The sequence below is a fragment of the Jatropha curcas genome, chromosome 10 (assembly GCF_041381405.1).
Source record: "Jatropha curcas cultivar XTBG-Jc1 chromosome 10, XTBG_Jcur_1.0, whole genome shotgun sequence".
NCBI lineage: Eukaryota > Viridiplantae > Streptophyta > Magnoliopsida > Malpighiales > Euphorbiaceae > Jatropha > Jatropha curcas.
Window position 1 is genome coordinate 11,524,778 of NC_143160.1, and position 19,956 is coordinate 11,544,733.

The window sequence follows — 19,956 nt, forward strand, 5'->3', positions numbered from 1 at the left end:
TATCCATCCATTAAATTATATTTAAGGATAAATGATAAATTTTGAACTTCAATTTTTTATCAATTTGATTTATAAACGAAATATGTTAGCAATTGGGTGGTTGAACTTTGAAAAAATAACAATTAGGTGTCTGCTTACAATTTGGCAGTCGGAATTCTCATTCAGCATGAGATGGAGTTCACAAATGTCCAGCCAGCATCCTATGTGGATATACATCACATTGCTGACTGAGATTAACACATTATCTGATGTGGCAAACAGTGGCGGAACCAGAAAAAATAATTAGAGGGTGCGATATCAGAAAAAATCACTATTTTATAAGTAAAAAGTAAAATTTTATATATTTTATAAGGTAAATTTCAAAAAAAATTAAAATTAGAGGGGCGGCCGCCTGATGGCAAATAGCTAGAAATTACTCATTATCCGCTACCTATCATATTAAATAGGTTTGATAATGAATACCACAATGTATGAATAGTAAAATTATAAGCAAGTCCGGTACCGAATATAAATATTTTTTTTAGTATTCTAGAGAGAATTCAAATTTAAATATATTATTAAGTCATATATATATTTATCATTAAGTTATGTCTTAATCTACGTTCATATACCAATACTTCAACATGTATTTAAATAGATTTAATTAGAACGGATAATGAATTGTAAACAAAATTCTAAACAGACTGAACTACAGATAGTTCAAATTTCATGGAGCCCGTCCCTACTCATACCATATCATGTAGCCATTCAGCATTGTTTCTTCCACTAGACAATTTTAATCTATAGCCTTTTGGGATCAATTAATGAATCTCTTTGTCTTTTTCAGCTGTGTTCGGAAACAACATTTTAAGTAATTTTTAGTATTTTGATTTTTCACAGTATTCGGTAACATAACATTTAAACTAAATTTTAGAGGTTAAGATAGCGTTTTATAAAAAGATTAAGACTCTGATGGGCAATTTTAGTAGTTCTAGTAGAAATTTAACTGTTGTAATAGTTGTCAACGATTTTACTAGTTACTAGAGGTTAGATATTAGTTGTTAATAGTTAGTTGTTTATATAATGGTTTGAAATAAAAGTGTTCGATAAAAATAAGTCTTTAATTAGCTGTTTAATATAGAATGGCAAAAAAAAGTAAGATCACATAAAACAAGGCAAGACAAGTGATGGGGATATGTGTCATAAAAAATTTAGGAAACGCTAAACATTAATGAGGATAACATTTCATGAAATACTGCCTCAAACTCTAAATGTTAAGATAAATGTGATATTATCAAACATATGATAATTAATTAAAACATTGTTAGCAAGACAAGTGATGGGGATATGTGTCATAAAAAATTTAGGAAACGCTAAACATTAATGAGGATAACATTTCATGAAACACTTCTTCAAACTCTAAACGTTAGGATAAATGTGATATTATCGAACATATGATAATTAATTGAAACAGTATTTTAACCTAGTTAAAATACTTAACACTACTCAAAACGCTCTAGCCGAATAGAGCCTAATTCCAGTAACATTTAGTTTTTAGCGTTTTATAAAAAGCTACTGGCTACTAGCTACTCAAACAGTTAAACGTTACTAAATATGTGTTTGGTAAGTTTTTTAATAACCGAACTTATAGGTGATAGAAGTTTCAATCATCTATTGTTTCTATAAACTACATTTAGGAACTTTTTCGTATCAGTTGGTAGCTGATTCATATTTATATTATTTTGGACTTTATTAACCTCATAAAAAACAATTATTAATAAAACTATTTTTTTTCAAAATAATATTTTTATGATAATTTTATTTATAATTATTAAATATTTTTTCTTAAATATTATTTTAAAAATATAATTAATATTTTTGATTTATGTAATACATTAAATAATAATATATTCACCTTATATATATACATTATACTTCATAATATATAAAAATAATTAAGCCCTTAATTGAACCGACCCGAAAAATTATTTTCAAAAATTTTTCATTTAAAAATATTTAAATATTAATTCTAACCAATCAAATTTTAAAATATTATTATATTTAAAAATAATAAAATTAATGTCTTGTGAATTTTTTAAACAAAAATCTAATAACAAATACTTTTATTGCTAAATCAAACCTAAAAAACCTATTAGAAAACTCATTACGATACAACGCTTCGTCTTTATTTGTTTATTTATTTATTTATTTATTTTTAAGTATCAATTTATTTTATTATTAGTGTTTAATACTCTTATATTTTTTATATTTTTATATGAAAGTCTATTTGTGCACTTCCATGATAATGTTTAATTATTTAATATGCTTGCATTTAAGTGCATTGTTTGACTATTTGTGTTGTGACATTGATTTGCCTTGTTTGCGTGGAATTGGAATAAAGTGGGTCACTATGGGATTTGTGAGGGCGGTCTTCAATACCGTCAGCCATGTATGGGGAGATCGGCGCATCCGTGTGCATCTAATGATATGGATTATATGGAAAACCACAGGGTGGCCTCCTGTTGGTAATGGAAAAAAAAAAAAAAGAGAGAAGATGAAAAAAAAATGAGAAGGCTAGTCAAGTGAGGATTAGACCAGTCGACCATGTATGGGAGATCGGCTCCCTGGCGCACACGTTTAAGAGGGCGGGCCATGTGTTAGGGTGGCTCGTCGAGGGTTCCGGTGATGGCATTGACCAATTTCCACTTGTTTGATTATTTGAAGGTGTAAATACTTGTGGGTGCTGATATTATGCCATATGCTTGACTGGTTGTATATTCATTTTAGTATTTTAGGAAGCATTTCATGTGAATGTCTGTGTTGCGCATTGATTATTATTCATTGTAAAACTCACTCTTCTTTTATTTAATTTTTTCAGAAAGTAGGTTCTTTATTGTCCCGACTAAAACTCTGTTTTCTTCACCACAGAGGTAGAAAAATAACCTTTAATGTCATAAGTCATTTAAATTATGTAGCTATATGTCCAAAAACTTATCTATATATATATTTATTAGTGAACTCTGCCGTTGTAGGATTAACATAATTCTTTTTATGTATGAGCATGAATATGCTAACTAATAGACTTGTGTGGATGTTTTTAGTATTATACAAGTGCTCGTATGAACCAGTTAGCCCATATTATAGAAATTATGTGTTATAAATAGGCTCGAGTTATGGAATATTTGGAATATTGGAATTAGGCAAGGATATGATTTGAATATGATATTGTTATGTACAGTAATATGGGCTTATTGCTCCTGAGATCCATTTTGATATGGTTAATGGTTCAGGCTTACTACGGGCTTCGGGAGCCTTACGCTTACCTGGGTCTTAATGCCGGTCCGACCATGGTTTTGGATCGTGACATTAATAGTCACTTTATATTTTAATAACAACTGCCATTAAAAATTACCAAGCACGAATAATAATCAGCTAACCGCTATTAGCCACCACCTATCAGCTATATGCTAATTTGAACCGTAGAACCAAATTGGTTCTAAAACAATTAACAGCTACCAAAACATCTAATTTTACCGAATAAACTCTTATTCTTTTATGGTATAATATTATTTGTCTGGTTAAAATATGAAAATAAATCGCATGATAGATCACCAACAAGTCATAGGCCTAAACCTTTCAAATACATTCAATTTTGTGGGTTGGTGAAATTCACATACTTGTGATATTTGTGTCAATTTTTAATTTTTTTTTTTTTTTTTTTTTTTTTTGCTGTAGTAGCACCAGAATTCAACATTTAGGTTTGAATTAACAATTAAGTCAAGCTATCTAGAAACCAAAACTTTTATAGGGGCATTTTTGGATGACAGACACAATATTAGCCCAATATTCAACTATGCATATGAATTCATAAGTGAGCTATGTTCAACAATGACTAAGTGAAGTTTAGTATTTTAATTATGGTTAAAATACTATCTCGTTTATTTATAATGTTTAGTAGTGTAACAAAAATTATACTGTTAGAGATTGAAAGAATGGATAAAAAAATATGAAGAATTTGTTCGACAAAATTAATCGTTTTAGTAGCTTGTAATTGTCTTAATAGTTATCGGCTGTTTAACTAGTATTTCATTAAATCTTAAAGAAAAAACGTTTTGTAATCTGCTCTCTCAAACTCTGAACACTAATATAAGCGTTATGGTATCAGACACTATAAATGGTAAATATAATATTTTGACTTAAAAACTACATGAAAAGTTGTTGCAAAATAAAACCTGAATTCTCTGATTACGTTGTACAGCTAACCAATCACTTAAACCAAGGCATCAAATGAAGACCACAACGACGCAGGAAGTACAACTTCCCCCATTCATCGTATATATACCTATCTAGGAGCCAAGTATTTCCAAAGAATATGGTTTTCTTTTTTTTTCCATTTTTGTGAAGTACTAATAATCTATATATGACTCATATTCTGTGCAGATAGGGAGTATTCGATATTGATATATCATCTTCTTTAATTGACACATGTTTATAGAAACCTATTAGAATAGGTTGCTCAACCTGTTACTCCATTTTTAAATATTTTTATGACTAAAAATACAATATAAATTATTTTTAAAAAAATGTAAAAGAATTTAAGATAACAATTGATTAGTTAAACTATAAATGTCAATCAAGTGGTGATCTGATTGGTCTTCTCACTTATGTAAGGAGTGGGAGATCTCGAGTTTGAATCCTTTCAATCACTGTTGCTTTTACCAATTTGCTGAGCCAAGAGGAGGGCTATCCCCTGTTGTGTAGCTCGCAGTGTTATTTTGACTCTTAAAAACCTCCAATGAATTTAAAAAAAAAATACAAATAGAAGTAATAAGGTACAATTTATATAGTTTAATTTATATATGATATTATAAAAGGGTAGAGATTTATAAGTCAAGGATTGGAATTATATAATTTAACTTTTTAATTAAAAAAATATTATATTAAAAAATAATGAGATGTCATGTATATATGATATAATTTAAATTATATGAACATGATAAATATTTTAACAATAAGAAAATAAAATTTTATAATTATTATTAAAACTTTAAATAATTTATTGTGAATAAATGAATTTAAAATATTAGACAATTGTTTAACTTTGAAGTTTTATGTTTTATAGAATTATAGTTGTGTTGAAAATAGTTTTTTTTTTTATTTTACTTAATTAAATAGTTTTTTATATTTTAATAATAAAGAACTAAATGTTCTATTGATAACTCATTCTATAGGTAGCAAGTCATTTGATCAATTTTAAATCTAATGGTTTATGTGTAACTAGTTTCAATCTAATGGTGAAAAAAAAAAGTGTATTAATATAGAAATTTTTAAGTATGTACTCTAGTTTTACCCTAAATAGATTATTCATAAGCACAATATTTGTAATATTGATGTTATAGATATTACTTTATATATCTTTGAAATGTTTAATTATTATATAATTTTTTATTTTAATAAATTTTACTGATTTTAATTTATATTATTTCACAAATATGATTTTTAACAAAATTAGTAATTTAAAATAATTTAAAATTAGTTTATCGAAAACTCTTTCTTTGATTTACCATGACTCAAACCCGAAACTTTCAACTCCTAATTTATCGAAAATAAAAAGACTGAGTAAATCATAAGAGAATGATCTTTATTAGTGTTTAGTGTTTTAATAATGTTTAAAAGTGTAGATAGTATATAATATTTAATGTTTTTGCTTAATTTAAGTCATTGCCTACTCAATACTTAATTTGAATAAGTTTCATCCTAAAATTTCATACTATTTTCCTTAGAAAGTGCTAAGTGGAATTGTTATGCAGTGCCATATAGAATTAGAAAAGTTGTAGTGCCAAGTAGGATTAGAAAAGTTAAGTTATGCTACATAGGATACTAAAATGCTTTAATTTATAAATAAATGCAAAACATAAATGCTAAGACATAATAATCAATAATATAGTAAGAAATAACAATCATTTAACTTAATAAAAGATTAAATAAATACTTAGCAAAAAATAGTCATTTCAAAATCATAAATTTTTATTTGACTATATAAATAAATAAAATTAAATAGAATATTTTATTTTCTAACATTATTATTATTATTATTATATATTTTTCAAAATCGGTTTATTATCATAATTACAATTCATAAAATTTTTAACTATATTTATTAAATTAAATTTAAACATTGCAAATTCTAAAGTTATTTATCTACAAATCAATTTAATAAAAATTGACATATAAAAATTCTAATTAAATATTAAAAATTAATATTTATTAAATTATCTATGCATATCACAAATATATAACCATAGAACCAAATAGGATTGCATCTCTTAATTTTCTATCAGTTGTAATTAATTTACATAAATAATTACCACAATCAGTATATATAAATGATTATTTATTATCAATATATTTATCATCATTTGAACATAATAAAACCAATAATAAAAATTTAATTAAACAAAGGACTAAATGTTTTGATTTCAATTCAAGTCATTTAAAATTAATTTAAATAAATATTTTGCACAATAAATGGCTTAGTAAATGTAATGAATGATATGATATACATAACAACATTTTAAATATAGTTTTTAAATAACTATAACTAGAATATATTTTTCACGATGAGAGTTTTATAATACATTTTATTTTATTTAAATTTTTAAATTGCAATTCACTAAATAGTTTTAAAGTTTTATGATATAGTTTAGATTAGTTGAATGTATTTGTATTTTCAACAAAGATTAGTTGAATTTAACTGTGATTTGAATAATATATAAAAAAATTTCAAATATAGCTTTGAAACAAATATAGTTGGAAAAAACTTGTCACAATTAGTGTTTTATACTAAAAATGCATCTAATATTTGTTTTAAATATACTTTAACGAGAAAGAAAAAAAAAGAAAAATACATATTCTAAACAAATAGAGCAATAAATTCAATAAAATTACACAATATATTACAATAATAAGAAATCATTAATAAAATCATAATTGAGAAAATTTAAAATTAATAAAAAAATTATATATTAAAACCATGCATAGCATAGGTATAACGTTAGTTTATAATTATGTCACTGTCATCCAAATTGAAAAGAATTTCAATAAATCACGTAAGATTCTTAACTTCAATTACTTAAATTGCTGTATATACGTATTTGTGAATATATAGTTAATTAGATGTTATTAATGGCATAACTAGGAACATTTTTTAATAATACATATGTTACACCCTGAAAAAGGAAGAAACAAAAAAAAAAAAAAAAAAAGAATACATCTCTCCTCTCCCATTCTTCTACGTGTTAGGATTAGGAATATAGTTTTTAAAAAAAAAAAATTTCACAACTTGATTTTAATCCTTTAAATTGCTTGAGGGGTATTTTTTTTTTTTTTTAGTATTAAGAAACGAGGGATTCAAATATAAATCTATTATCAGGTCATTTATTCATTTATCATTAAGCTATCGCTTGAGTGGTGCATACTTATATGCATTCTTGTAGTCTTACAACTGCATTCTTGTAGTCTTAAGTTGTAGGAACAATTGAGGACCATGATAAGCTAAAAGTCATTTTCATAAAAAATATATATATATATATATATATATATATATATATATATATATATAAAGAATAAGAATTTGGACTATAGAACTTGCAATGGGCCTCTGACAGCTCTCTCATGTTGTTGATCAAAATACCTCTTCCTTGTCCCAATGTGTAAGACTTAATTCTAAATTTTAATTTTAATAACCTTCCCCAAATTTAGGTAGGAAAGGATTTTCTTTTGCGTAGTAATCTAAATTTGAATTTCATTTCTAAATCATTTCTATATTTTTTTTTTTCATTTTGTTTAAACATATCATTAATCTCACCCCTACACGAAAAGTTTAAAAATTGTTATTCTTTTATGATATTTCAATAATAATATTATTATTACTTAATATAATGTATAAAAATGTAATTTATACAACAGAATTGAAAATATAATAATGTATAAAATATAATATCATGTACAAAAAAATAATATGTGATTTAATTTTCGAGGCCATAAGAAACTAAAAAACATTTATACATTAGCAAATAATTAATTGTTAGGTGAATTGTTAGGTGAAATAATAAAAAAAACAATCTCAACTTCGACAATTTTGTTTTAATTATAGCTAATATTTTTAATTTAATCAATGATATTTGTATTATATTTTTAATAATAATTTTGTCTTTAATACAACTGATTATGTGACTGTTAAAAGTAATTAATACGAGAGAAAATGCTTGTCTACACTTGATATGTTCATATACACCGAATAAATAATTACTTGCTATTTAAAAAAATGTCATAAATTAATATGGCTTTCAAAATTGGATCTAGTCAGTGACGGATGCTGACTTAGTGCGCTAATTGTTAACAATTGCTTTATAGTTCGGTGGTGTTGGCCTTTTATAACTAAATCATTTGGCTTAGGTTCAATATCTAATCCTCCTGACTAGTCTTTTTATAACATGAATCGTATATTGATAATGAGCTTGTATTTTTAGATATAACTAGTCTTTTTATGACATGTTTTATATGTTGATTATACACATTATCCGTACTCACTCAATTTTTTATATTTTTTATTTATATTTATATTCATTTTATTTTTTCATATTAAATATTAAAAAATAATTTTTATCTTATATTATTTAAATTTTTATAATGTTAAAATAAAATTCATATAAGATTAATGTAAAGATAATGATTAATGAATAAAATAGCGATGTGTATATAAACATACATTTGAGATTAATTTATATTTTTATTTATCTAAAATTCATTATAATTACAATATGACCTAATAAGTATATTTCACTATATATATATAATAAAATATTACATATATTTTTAAAATTAAAATTTTCAATTGTTCGTCATCCTACACATATATATGTCCATTTTATTTAAAAATAAATTTTAAAAGTAAAAATTTAAAATTTTTGAAAAGTTTAATTATGTATATTCTATTTGAAATTTTGTTATTATAAGAATAGACTTTTTTTTCTTTTTTTTATCTCTCTTTTACATAAAATATTTAAATTATAACAAAAATGGAATCAAATATTTTAAAAATAAATTTATAAAATAAAATATAAAATTTTCAAATGTCTCATTATTATATATATTTATTAAAAAACTAATATGTTCATACTGCTTTTCTTTTAAAAGAAAATGTCATGTGTTATATTAAATATCCAACCACGTTACATATTTGAGAAAATAAAATTATTTTGGTATTAAAAATTCTTAAATTATTGTTTTCATATTTTTCCCCTTATATATTTGAAATATTTACACTATTTTTGAAACGACCCGGAAAATTATTTTCAAAAAAAATTTTCATTTAAAAACTTAAATATAATTCTAACCAATTATATTATAAGACATATTATATTTAAAAATAATAAAGTTAATGTATCATGAATATATTTAACAAATATATTGCAAATATATTTTATATTTGCTAAACCAAATCCTAAATTAAACTAAACTCTTTTGAAAAACTTAGAAATCGATTGAAAAACCAAACTAAAATCATGATTTGAGCCAAACCAAACTCAAATTGACCCAAACCCCATCACGCAAAGAGAAAATTCTAGAAACCCAAAAAAAAAAAAAAAAAAAAAGAGAGAGAGAGAGAGACTTCTCTCGTTTCTCTCTGCATGTCGGGGACAACTTGTCCCCTCCCGCATTTTTTTTTCGTTCTCCAGCCACCGGCCACCAAATCCGGTGAATAAATACTCTAAAATCATCTACTTGTTGTAAGGAGTTTGATTCAAGCCTTGGTTTACGCGATTTGAGCCCAGATCGAGAGAAAACTCAACCGAAATGGTTTGGCACTGTCGCAGCAACTTTTCCTATGACTTGAGGCTTCAAGGTAAGTGTCAATCGATTCCTTTCTTCTCCCTATTTCATTTAATGGCCTTCCCGCTGACTGATATAGCCGGAATCGAAAAATCCAAGGCGGTGACCACCGAAATTTCTAGGTCGATTTTTGGCCAAACGGTTGACATCCATGTTAAATTAATCACATATTAGTGATCCTCTCATCATAATAAACAAATTGATGTATGGTTTGCAATTTTTAGGTGCAATTGGATTTTCCGAACACCGCGCACGGTGGTCGGTGGGGACGGTCGGTCACCGGCCGGCGACCCTCTGGCAAGGCTCTGGAGGCATAATCTTCTCCTCTTCATGTTGATGTCAAATATGTAATCCAATTTGTCATTGCTAAACCTTATAACCCAATTCTACATTTTCCTTTAGAAATTAATTTGAATTCATTTTCCTATTTTACAATTATTCTAATGATGACATAGCAGAGGATGGACTTTGATTAAGAATTTACCCGATGGATGGGTTGTGTGTTGATGTGCGCAATTTATAAAACTGGATTGTCTAGTTTATGGAGGAAATGCTGCAGGATTTTCGGCAAACACTTGTTAAAGAACTAAATTAGTTATATCTTATAGGTGGTAACGATTAAGGCTTTTAGTATTACTATTTCCATTATGATTATGATTATTACTATTATTATTATAAAACATTACTTACAAAATAACTAGAAACTTTATTAAAAGTTATAAATTAGAGTAAATAAATAAATAAAGAAACAGAGTATATATATATATAGATATATATATATAGTTAGTTCGATAAGTTAGATAAGCGATTAGTAACCAAAAAATTAATAAATGAATGCAAAATACATTTCTCAAATTAGAACTCTTATTTAGAATTTTCTTTTTTTATTTTTAGATGTTTATAAAGTTCCAAAATGTCAAGACAAGGCTGGAAGAGTGCAGTAATAAAGATAGCCCTTTTAAAGACTATGAAGAACTGTGAGTAGTAGTGTTAAATAATTCCCATTATCCACCTGCATTTGCATCCATGCATACACGACTAAATGCTAGACATACATTATTTAGTAATCTGTTGATTTGTGTTGCATTAATTGTTGCTAGTGAATATGGTTTGATTAATTGTGATGTACTTTATGGATGCTTTGCTTGTGTGGAATTGGGATGAAGTGGGTCACCGTTGGATTTGTGAGGGCGGTTTATGATACCGTCGATCATGTATGGGGAAATCGGCGCCCTTGTGTACATCTGATGAAATATGATATGAAAAATCATAGGGTGGCCTCCTGTTGATATGGAAAAGAAAAAAGAGTATAAAAAAAATGAAAGGGCTGGTCAAGTGAGGTTGAGACTGGTCGGCCATGTATGAGGGATCGGCTCCCTGGTACACACTTGATAAGAGGGCGGGCCACATGTGAGAACGGCTCGTCGGGGGTTTTGGTAACGCCACTGACCAATTTTCACGTGATGTGATTATGTGAATATGTTAATATTTGTGATTGCTGTTGTTTTATCATTTGTGTGATAAACTGCACGATCATATAACTAGTCGATTGACTAAATTGATTTATTTATGCATTTGTGTGATTGTGTGGGGTGAGAGGGTTATCTAATCCGACTCATTGAATTTGGCGCTCACCCCTGCCTCTTTATGTTTTTTTTTTTTTTTTTCAGATAGTAGGAGGAAAGAAGAACCCTATAGACCCATCCGAGTCGAAATACAGATATATTAAAATTATTAATAGTTGTATTAAGCATGTAAATGAAAAGGATTGTAATTTATGGAGTTCCGTAATTGTATTCCAAATGGATTATAATTGAATAATATGGGCATATATATTTATTATGTGAATTGTATTTTGATACGTCTATGGAATATAGTTTATGGGCCTGAAGCCATGACTATGAATAGAATATGGGTTTAACTAATATAGGCTTATTACGGGCCTCAGAGGCCTTAAGCCCACCCAGGTCTTAGTGCCGGTCCGGCCCTTGGAAACCGGTCATGACAGTTTTATATAATAATTTAGTTTACACAAATGTTAAAAGAAAAAGTTAGACTCCATATTGCAATAAAATAAATTATTACATGTACTATAGAAATCAAAATTTAAACGAATAGTCATGGATATTATTAAGGATAAATATGATTGTTGATTGATGTAGTAATTAATTTTTTGTGAAATTGAGAAATAATCGAATGTAAACTTTTTAAATTAATTAATTAATATAAATTATTAAAAAAACTCAATTGATTAATAATTTAATATCATAATTTATCAATTTTACAAACTCAAATTATCATCAATTATTCAAAAAGATATTTTAGGATTTCTAAAGTTTCACTAAGGTTATTACAGGAAATCTCATTATTCTTCCTCATTCTCACTTTTATATAGTATAGACTAATCTTTTTTATGACGTGGGTTGCACGTTGATTATATATATATATATATATTGTATTCTTTTAATTTGTTTCATCTATATAATATTAAAGCATAAGTTTTTGTTTAGATTAAAATAAATATAATTAGTTAATTGGTATTACACTTTGCCGTACAAGTTATATGTAATAGTATTTCTTATGCACTTAATATTATTTTTATATAATGAAGTGGTGTCAAACTGAATTGATAATGATAATCATTTTAACTACAGTAGCATTATTACTTACTCAATGTGTTAGAGAAAGGAATATATACACATATACACAAATTCTTAAAATCCAAAATAGCACTATATAGTTCTAATTTTTTTCAAGTTTCTGAAACACTATGTTCTTTCAAGTCGAACGGATTTAGGGTATAATAGAAAAAAAAATCAAGAAAATTAAAAACTTTTAATCCTTAATAGACCATTTATTTATTGGAAAGGAGATATAAATCTTTTATTAAATTAAAATTCAAATCAATTCTGTGGTACGCCTTTATTATATCAAATTTAAGAGCCACAATCTTATATCAACATTGATTTTTTATTCCTCATATCACGATTTCTGCATCTAGCCCAGCTTTGCAACTGAGAGACACATTCTGTTCTCCTATCCAAAAGAGATAAATTCGAGGAAGAGTTCCAGAATGAACGAACAAGATCAAAAAAACCATCATCCAAAAACTATGAATTATCAAACCTGAAAATATATTTTACATATTCAATCTGATCAGGCCGAGTATAAAAAAGAATACGGGACTGACCAAAGTAGTCACAATAGAATCAAGAAAACACTAAAGCCATCGGTCTGATGCTATACCCGGATCAAGTCTTTCTCTTGTAACAACAGAATTATTTCGACGCAATTCCCAAGTAAACAAAGATCCCATATACGGCAAATCATGGAGAGAGCAATCCGAAAGAGTTTTCCGAAATCCCGAAAGCAGATAATGTGGCTGAGGAACACCACTAAGTTTTTCATCCGCTGTTAACTTGTCATTAAAATCTTCCAGAAAAGCCCAAGGTCTAGAGTCAAAATGTGCCAAGGTACGAAGCATATTCCAAGAAGATCGACGACGATGTCGCTCAGGATACTCATAGAAACATGTTAAACGAACATCATGACTTTCACAAACTATGTTACATTACTCGAATATCTGACAACATGAAGTGGCAAATCATTATTGCAAAAAAACACATAACCCTCCACCCATGCCAATTCTATCCACAGTGAATGTATTATCAAAACCCAGCCAATACCGAACTTGATTAATTCGGGAACCTAGAGCCCTTGTTTCCATCAAAAAAGAAAAAAAAATGTGGCTTATAAGTCAGAGAAAGTTCTCTCATAGCAACGAACTGATCGAGGGTTGCCAATCCCCCGACAATCCCAGCTTAAAGCTCTCATAATGCCCGGCTGACCTGATGAAGAGGCTCAGCCGATATACAATTGTCATATGAAGCCGTAGGAGAATCCGTAGAAGAAGAAACTACAACAGCCTTTGATTTTATTTTCCTGGATGGTTTCTTTAAGTGAGCAATTTTTTCCAGACCCTCATTTTCCATAAGGCCCACAAATGAGTTAGAAAAGCCCATATGATCAGTGTGATCCACTTCCCATAAGCCTATATGAATAGTTGTTTGTTATCATCAGTTTATTGTGGATAGTTGTTTGTTTCTAATCAAATGTTTTTTTTAAATGAAATCTTAGATTCTAATTAAGTCTAATCTTATAATTAATAATATTAATTTTTTTTTTCATTTTATTATCCACAATTGTTTACTAAATATATTTGAATGTTTAACATCTGATCATATAAAAATTAATTTTAGAATAATGTTATTCACTTACGATAATATTTTTCTCAGATGAGAAAATCTGAGAAAAAGTGGAAAGGAAGAGAGATGCAAATCCAAAGAAATTTGAGAGATGAAAGGAATAGGATCTTTGAGATTCAGGAGATGAGAGGAAGAAAGAGATCATTGCTGCCATTTTTCTCCTCTGTTTCTTTTTTATTTTTTTTGAACTCCTGTCTATGACATAGCAAGTGACGTGGTGTATACGTGTCATTTTTTTAATCAAAAGTGACGAGTCAAAATATGCATTTTGCCTCTTTAAAATTATTGCTCATTATGTCAAATGACATCTTATTAAGTATGCACAAATATGTATATGCAGCAATTCAAATAATTATATTTGAAGATCCATTACGTGATTTATTGAATTGTTTCATTCTAGATGATGATAGTGACAAATTCTAAATAAAAATGATTATTAATTTTTGGGACAATGATTTAATGATATGAAACTTATTCAAATTAAATTTTAAGTAACTTAAATTAAATTAAGCCAAGACTCCAATAATTTTAATATTATATAAACATGTCACCTCAGCTTAGGTATGAATGGTTCAGAGAATATTTCAATCACCATTGAGACAATTATAATTAATAAACCAAAATTAAGAATTTATAAGGATAGCGTTGCGCCAGAGTACCATTTATGGGAACGCGTTTAATTTATTGATTCATACCTAATTAAGTATTCAGTAATCAACAGTTTATAGCTCATAGAAGTCTCAATCAGTTGTTGATTCATCAACTATATTTTAAAGATTTTTTTCATATTAATGGGTAGGTGATTGATATTCTATTTCGACTCTATTAATTTCGTAAAAATAATTATAAATATTTTTTTTTTCAAATTAATATTTTTTATCATTATGTTCATAATTATTAGAAATAATAATTTTCTATTAAATATATTATTTTTAAAAAATTTAACCAATATTTTTATTTATATAATATATTAAAATAAAAATAATATATTTACTATATAAAAATTATTACTATCTTCGTTCTATAATACTTGTCACATTTGAAAAAATAGTTTATTCTAAAATACTTGTCACATTTATGGTTTCAAGGAGTAATAAATATTTTTTTTCTATGTTTACCATTTGTACATGACCAATAAATACTACTTGAATTTAATGGTTTTCTTAAAGAATTAGTATTAAATTAAGAGTAATATAGTCAATTTACTCAATAATTCATTATAATTTGGACAGATTTAATAGTTTTATTAAGAAACGTGAAATTCCAAATGTGAGAAGTATTGTGGAACTGACGTAGTATCAAAATTTTATCAAACAACAACATTTATCAGCTAATTATTTTCAGCAATCTTTATCATCTATCAACTGGTATGAAATATTAGTCGAAACCCAATTTGTACGTAATGATTAAAGTAGTATATTGAATATTTTATCATATGTTTAATCAAACAAATATTAATTGGCCAAGAATCAATCTTTCTCTTTGCTTTCTCTCTCACTTCTTTTTATTACTAATTTATTATTTTGCCATTAAGAAATAGTGGTTTGGCTATTACCTTCGAATAATTATGCCTTTATAAAATGAAGCCTGAGATTGATTGAAGTATTTGGGTAGTTTACACGTGCAAGAATTAAATCCTAATCCATTATTAGTTGTTAAAAATTGAAATTCTTTACCACTCAAACAGCAGATTTCGTATAAAAATGGTCAAAGTAGAATAATAATATAATCACATGGTATTTTGACTTTCGTTTCATTTGTCAAAACATCCAGAAGTGAGCTTTTGTTACCAATTTGTTGACAATTGCATATTCGTCAAATACTTATCCACTTGCGGCCGTCTAATCTGCTGCTGGCTGCGTTGGATATATACAACAATTTGGGACTAAATAATCTCTTTCATAATGTCCCAATTTAAGCGATTCTAATCTTGAGCCGTGAAATGAAATAATAGAGATCACTTCTCTTTTAATTAAATATTTTGAATTTAAATATTGGATATAGAGTTTTTTTAAATATTCGGGACCAAATGGTTAATATAAAAAAAAAAAGGCAATTTCACCCGCTTTTTAAGATAAAACTTGCGCCGACAGATCTATAAGTTGAGCCATAATTAAATCAATTATAATAAATATTTTTTTAGTACTAAATAGCTAAAAAAATCAATACAATATACTTGCACGATCAAATTTATAAAAACTCTCATATGTTTATCATACACATAATCAATACAATGTCAAAATCAAACTTTTTGAATATGGTCAGCTTCTGCAATGCTACAGTGGAACAATATGTAATAATGTTTGAAAATGACGTATGCATGACACAATATATATATAAAATTTGTACTCATCAAATTTATTTATTTATAAATTGGAATGTCAAAGGCTCACCATGTTTCGTTATATATTTTACTTTGAATTTTTCTGGTCAAATTAATAATATTGGTAGGTCGCTTGCACATTAATTAATCCTCTTACTCTATCTTTCTTCATCATCATTAATTTCTAAGCCTAACCCATCACTATAAAGCCAGCTCATTATTTCCATCTACCAAAATCACAACACAGACCCATTTGTTATTTCATTTAAAGAAAATGACTTCATTATTGCTCTCATCATTTTTGCTCTTCCTTTCGTTGTGCATAATATCAACTTCAGCTTCATCATCTCCTGATGGGGAAACCATAATTGAATGCCTTTTGACGCATTCTCAATCTTCTAATCCAATCTCTAATGCTATTTACACTCCAAAAAATACTTCATACTCATCTGTCTTACAAACTTATATTCGAAATCTTCGATTCAATGAATCCACAACCCGTAAACCACTACTTATTGTCACTGCATTGCACGAATCACATGTGCAAGCGTCGATTATTTGTGCTAGAAAACATGGATTGCAAATGAAAATCCGAAGCGGAGGCCATGACTACGAGGGTATCTCTTATGTCTCGATTGTACCTTTTTTTATCCTCGACATGTTCAATCTTCGAAAGATTGAAGTTGATGTTGTTAGTGAGACTGCATGGGTTGAAGCTGGAGCTACCCTTGGTGAAGTTTACTATAATATTGGTAATAAAAGCAATATTCATGGCTTTCCGGCGGGTGTTTGTCCTACCGTTGGCGTTGGCGGTCATTTTGGTGGTGGTGGATATGGTAACATGATGAGAAAGTATGGACTTTCTGTCGATAATATCATCGATGCGAAACTAATCGATGTTAATGGAAGACTTCTTGATAGGAAATCTATGGGAGAAGATCTTTTTTGGGCTATAACAGGGGGAGGAGGCGCTAGCTATGGTGTAGTAATCGCTTACAAGATAAAAATTGTTCGAGTTCCTGAAATAGTAACTGTTTTTCGCGTTCAAAGAACTCAAGAACAGAATGTAACTGATATTGTTTATCAATGGCAACAAATTGCACCCAAGATTGACGATGATCTTTTCCTTAGGGTTACGTTTGATGTGATTAATAGTACTCAAGGTAGTGGAAAGACAATTAGGGCAACATTACGGGCTCTTTTTCTTGGAGATAGTACCAAACTTCTCTCGATTATAAACGCGAAGTTACCTCAATTAGGATTGATTCAATCAGAATGCATTGAAATGAGTTGGCTTGAATCTGTCTTGTTTTGGACTGATTTTTCTCTTGGAACACCAACTACTGCTTTGCTTAGTCGAACACCGCAAGTGCTTACCCATTTGAAAAGAAAATCGGATTACGTTCAAGAACCGATTCCAAGAAATGGGTTAGAGAGTATTTGGAAGAAGATGATTGAACTTCAAGTGCCTCAATTAACATTCAATCCTTACGGAGGAAAAATGGCAGAAATTCCTGCCGATGCAAAGCCATTTCCACACAGAGCTGGCAATTTATGGAAGATTCAGTATGCAACTAATTGGAATGAAGATGGAACAGAAGCAGCAAATCGCTATATAAATTTGACAAGGCAGCTTTATAATTTTATGACTCCTTTTGTTTCAAAGAATCCAAGAGCAGCATTCTTGAATTATAGAGATCTTGATCTGGGTATTAACCACAATGGTAAGAGAAGTTATTTGGAAGGAAGAGTTTATGGAATCAAGTATTTTAAAGATAATTTTAATAGGTTGGTGAAAATCAAGACTAAAGTTGATCCTGGTAATTTCTTTAGAAATGAACAGAGCATTCCAACTTTTCCATACTGGAAGAACTAGGTTGGCTTCAATTGCAAGATGATGTGTTCTGTGTGTTTCTTTTTTTTTTTTTCTTTTTTTTTTTAAAGAATTATTAGATTACAGTGATTGTTTGGACTTATACATCTGTATGTATTGTATTGTATATACGTTTGAAAATAAATTATTGATTTCTTTTTATGTAGCTAAAGAAAGAAAATGATCTACTGTGGTTGTTTGAACATTTCTACTTTTTTCTGCGTAATTATACATTTTAAAAATTATTTACCAACAAAACAATTTTCAATACTATAATATTTAAAGTTTAACATGTTTCATTATAAAAAGTTAAGTATTAAAATTTTAACATGTATATTTTAATTTTGAATAATTTGACAAATTAATAAGCTAATGATGTAAATTTTTGACTAATGACATTCGGATTCAAAAACTCGTTCATCAATTAATTAAATCCAAGTTATTGTTAAAAGTTAACTCAATTTGACTCATTTTTATCCCCAATTATAAAATGTTGGGGCTCAATGGGGTCCACAAGCCATTGCCACTTGCTTATATTTAATATATTCTAAATTTATATATTTTCTAAAATATTTTAAATATAGATCTTTTCAATAAAATCAAAATAAAGGATTATATGTTGGAAAAAAAATATAAAGAAAAATTCAATTTATTTTATTAATATTATTCGGAAAAAACTTAAAAGCTCCTAGAACTACATTCAAATCATCAAATATTCCCGGTACACCATGTCCTGACAGAAAGTTACTTTTGCACCAATACAAATATATAACAGACTTTTTTTTTTTTTTTTTTGGCTTCTTTCAACAGGTGATGATGATTGTTCCAGTATATTACTGTCTTGGCTCCCTCAAAAATTCACTTGATCAATCACGTCTGAATAGAAAGTTAGACTATTTCCATTATAATTTCTAGTTCTCACCCGTGAGAGTGGCCATTTCGCGGTTTTTAGAATCGGAATCAAAATTGGAATTGGTGATTTTTTTTAACTAGTTAGAACCAATGATTTTATCCAGTTTCAACTGTTTTTTTTTATTTTTTTAAATATTTTTTATGAAATCCTATAATTAACCCTCCTAATAATTATAAACAAATATATAACAGTTAGTTTTAAGGGTATTCGTAGAAAGTTGATTTTTTAAATTTACTATAAATACCCCTTTTCATTTATAATCCCCTCATGCAAAATTAAAAACAAATAAATTAAGTTTAAAACTCTTTTTTGAAAAAACAAATTTAGTTCAAGCTTTTTTTAAAAAAAATTAACTTCAAGCCTTTTTTTAAATTTTTTTGTTAAATTTTTTTAAAAAAATTATTTCATAAATTTTTAAATTCTAAATTTTCAGAAAACCAATGTTCTCTAATTTTTTTAGTTTATAATTATGCGATTTGCATGAAAATCGGCCAAAACCGTCTATTTTAAGACATTAAAAAATCGAAACTGTAAACTCAATTTTAAACTGTAATTAAAATCGTCAATTTTCAATTCGGTTTGAAACCGAAACCGTATCCATCCTATTCACCCAGAACCATTGTCCTATGCTTCCTGCCTACCCTACCGTACCCTATCACGGATTTATTTAGTGGCCAAATAAATAATTTGAATTCATTAATTTTTATTT

General features: G+C 27.6%; 1 protein-coding gene and 1 long non-coding RNA gene across 3 annotated transcripts; both read left to right on the forward strand.

Moving 5' to 3' along the window:
* Positions 1 to 9,636: 9,636 nt before the first annotated feature.
* On the forward strand, positions 9,637 to 11,695 carry LOC110009635 (uncharacterized). 2 transcript variants are annotated; one of them, XR_002284517.3, is made up of 4 exons: positions 9,637 to 9,886; positions 10,098 to 10,220; positions 10,768 to 10,850; positions 11,544 to 11,695. It is a non-coding gene; the product is annotated as an uncharacterized LOC110009635 (long non-coding RNA). The 2 variants fall into 2 exon arrangements; XR_002284516.3 differs by lacking the exons at positions 10,768 to 10,850; positions 11,544 to 11,695 and having other exon boundaries at positions 10,098 to 10,308.
* Positions 11,696 to 16,709: 5,014 nt separating this feature from the next.
* LOC105635673 (berberine bridge enzyme-like 8) lies at positions 16,710 to 18,496 on the forward strand. The gene has a single exon (XM_020679928.3). It carries the CDS (start codon positions 16,736 to 16,738, stop codon positions 18,335 to 18,337), a length of 1,602 nt encoding a protein of 533 aa, XP_020535587.2. The 5' UTR covers positions 16,710 to 16,735; the 3' UTR covers positions 18,338 to 18,496.
* The last annotated feature ends 1,460 nt before the right edge of the window (positions 18,497 to 19,956 follow it).

What these genes read in the sequence shown, in the direction of transcription:
- LOC105635673 (XM_020679928.3), top strand. Translation starts at nt 16,736, where the DNA reads ATGACTTCATTATTGCTCTCATCATTTTTGCTCTTCCTTTCGTTGTGC.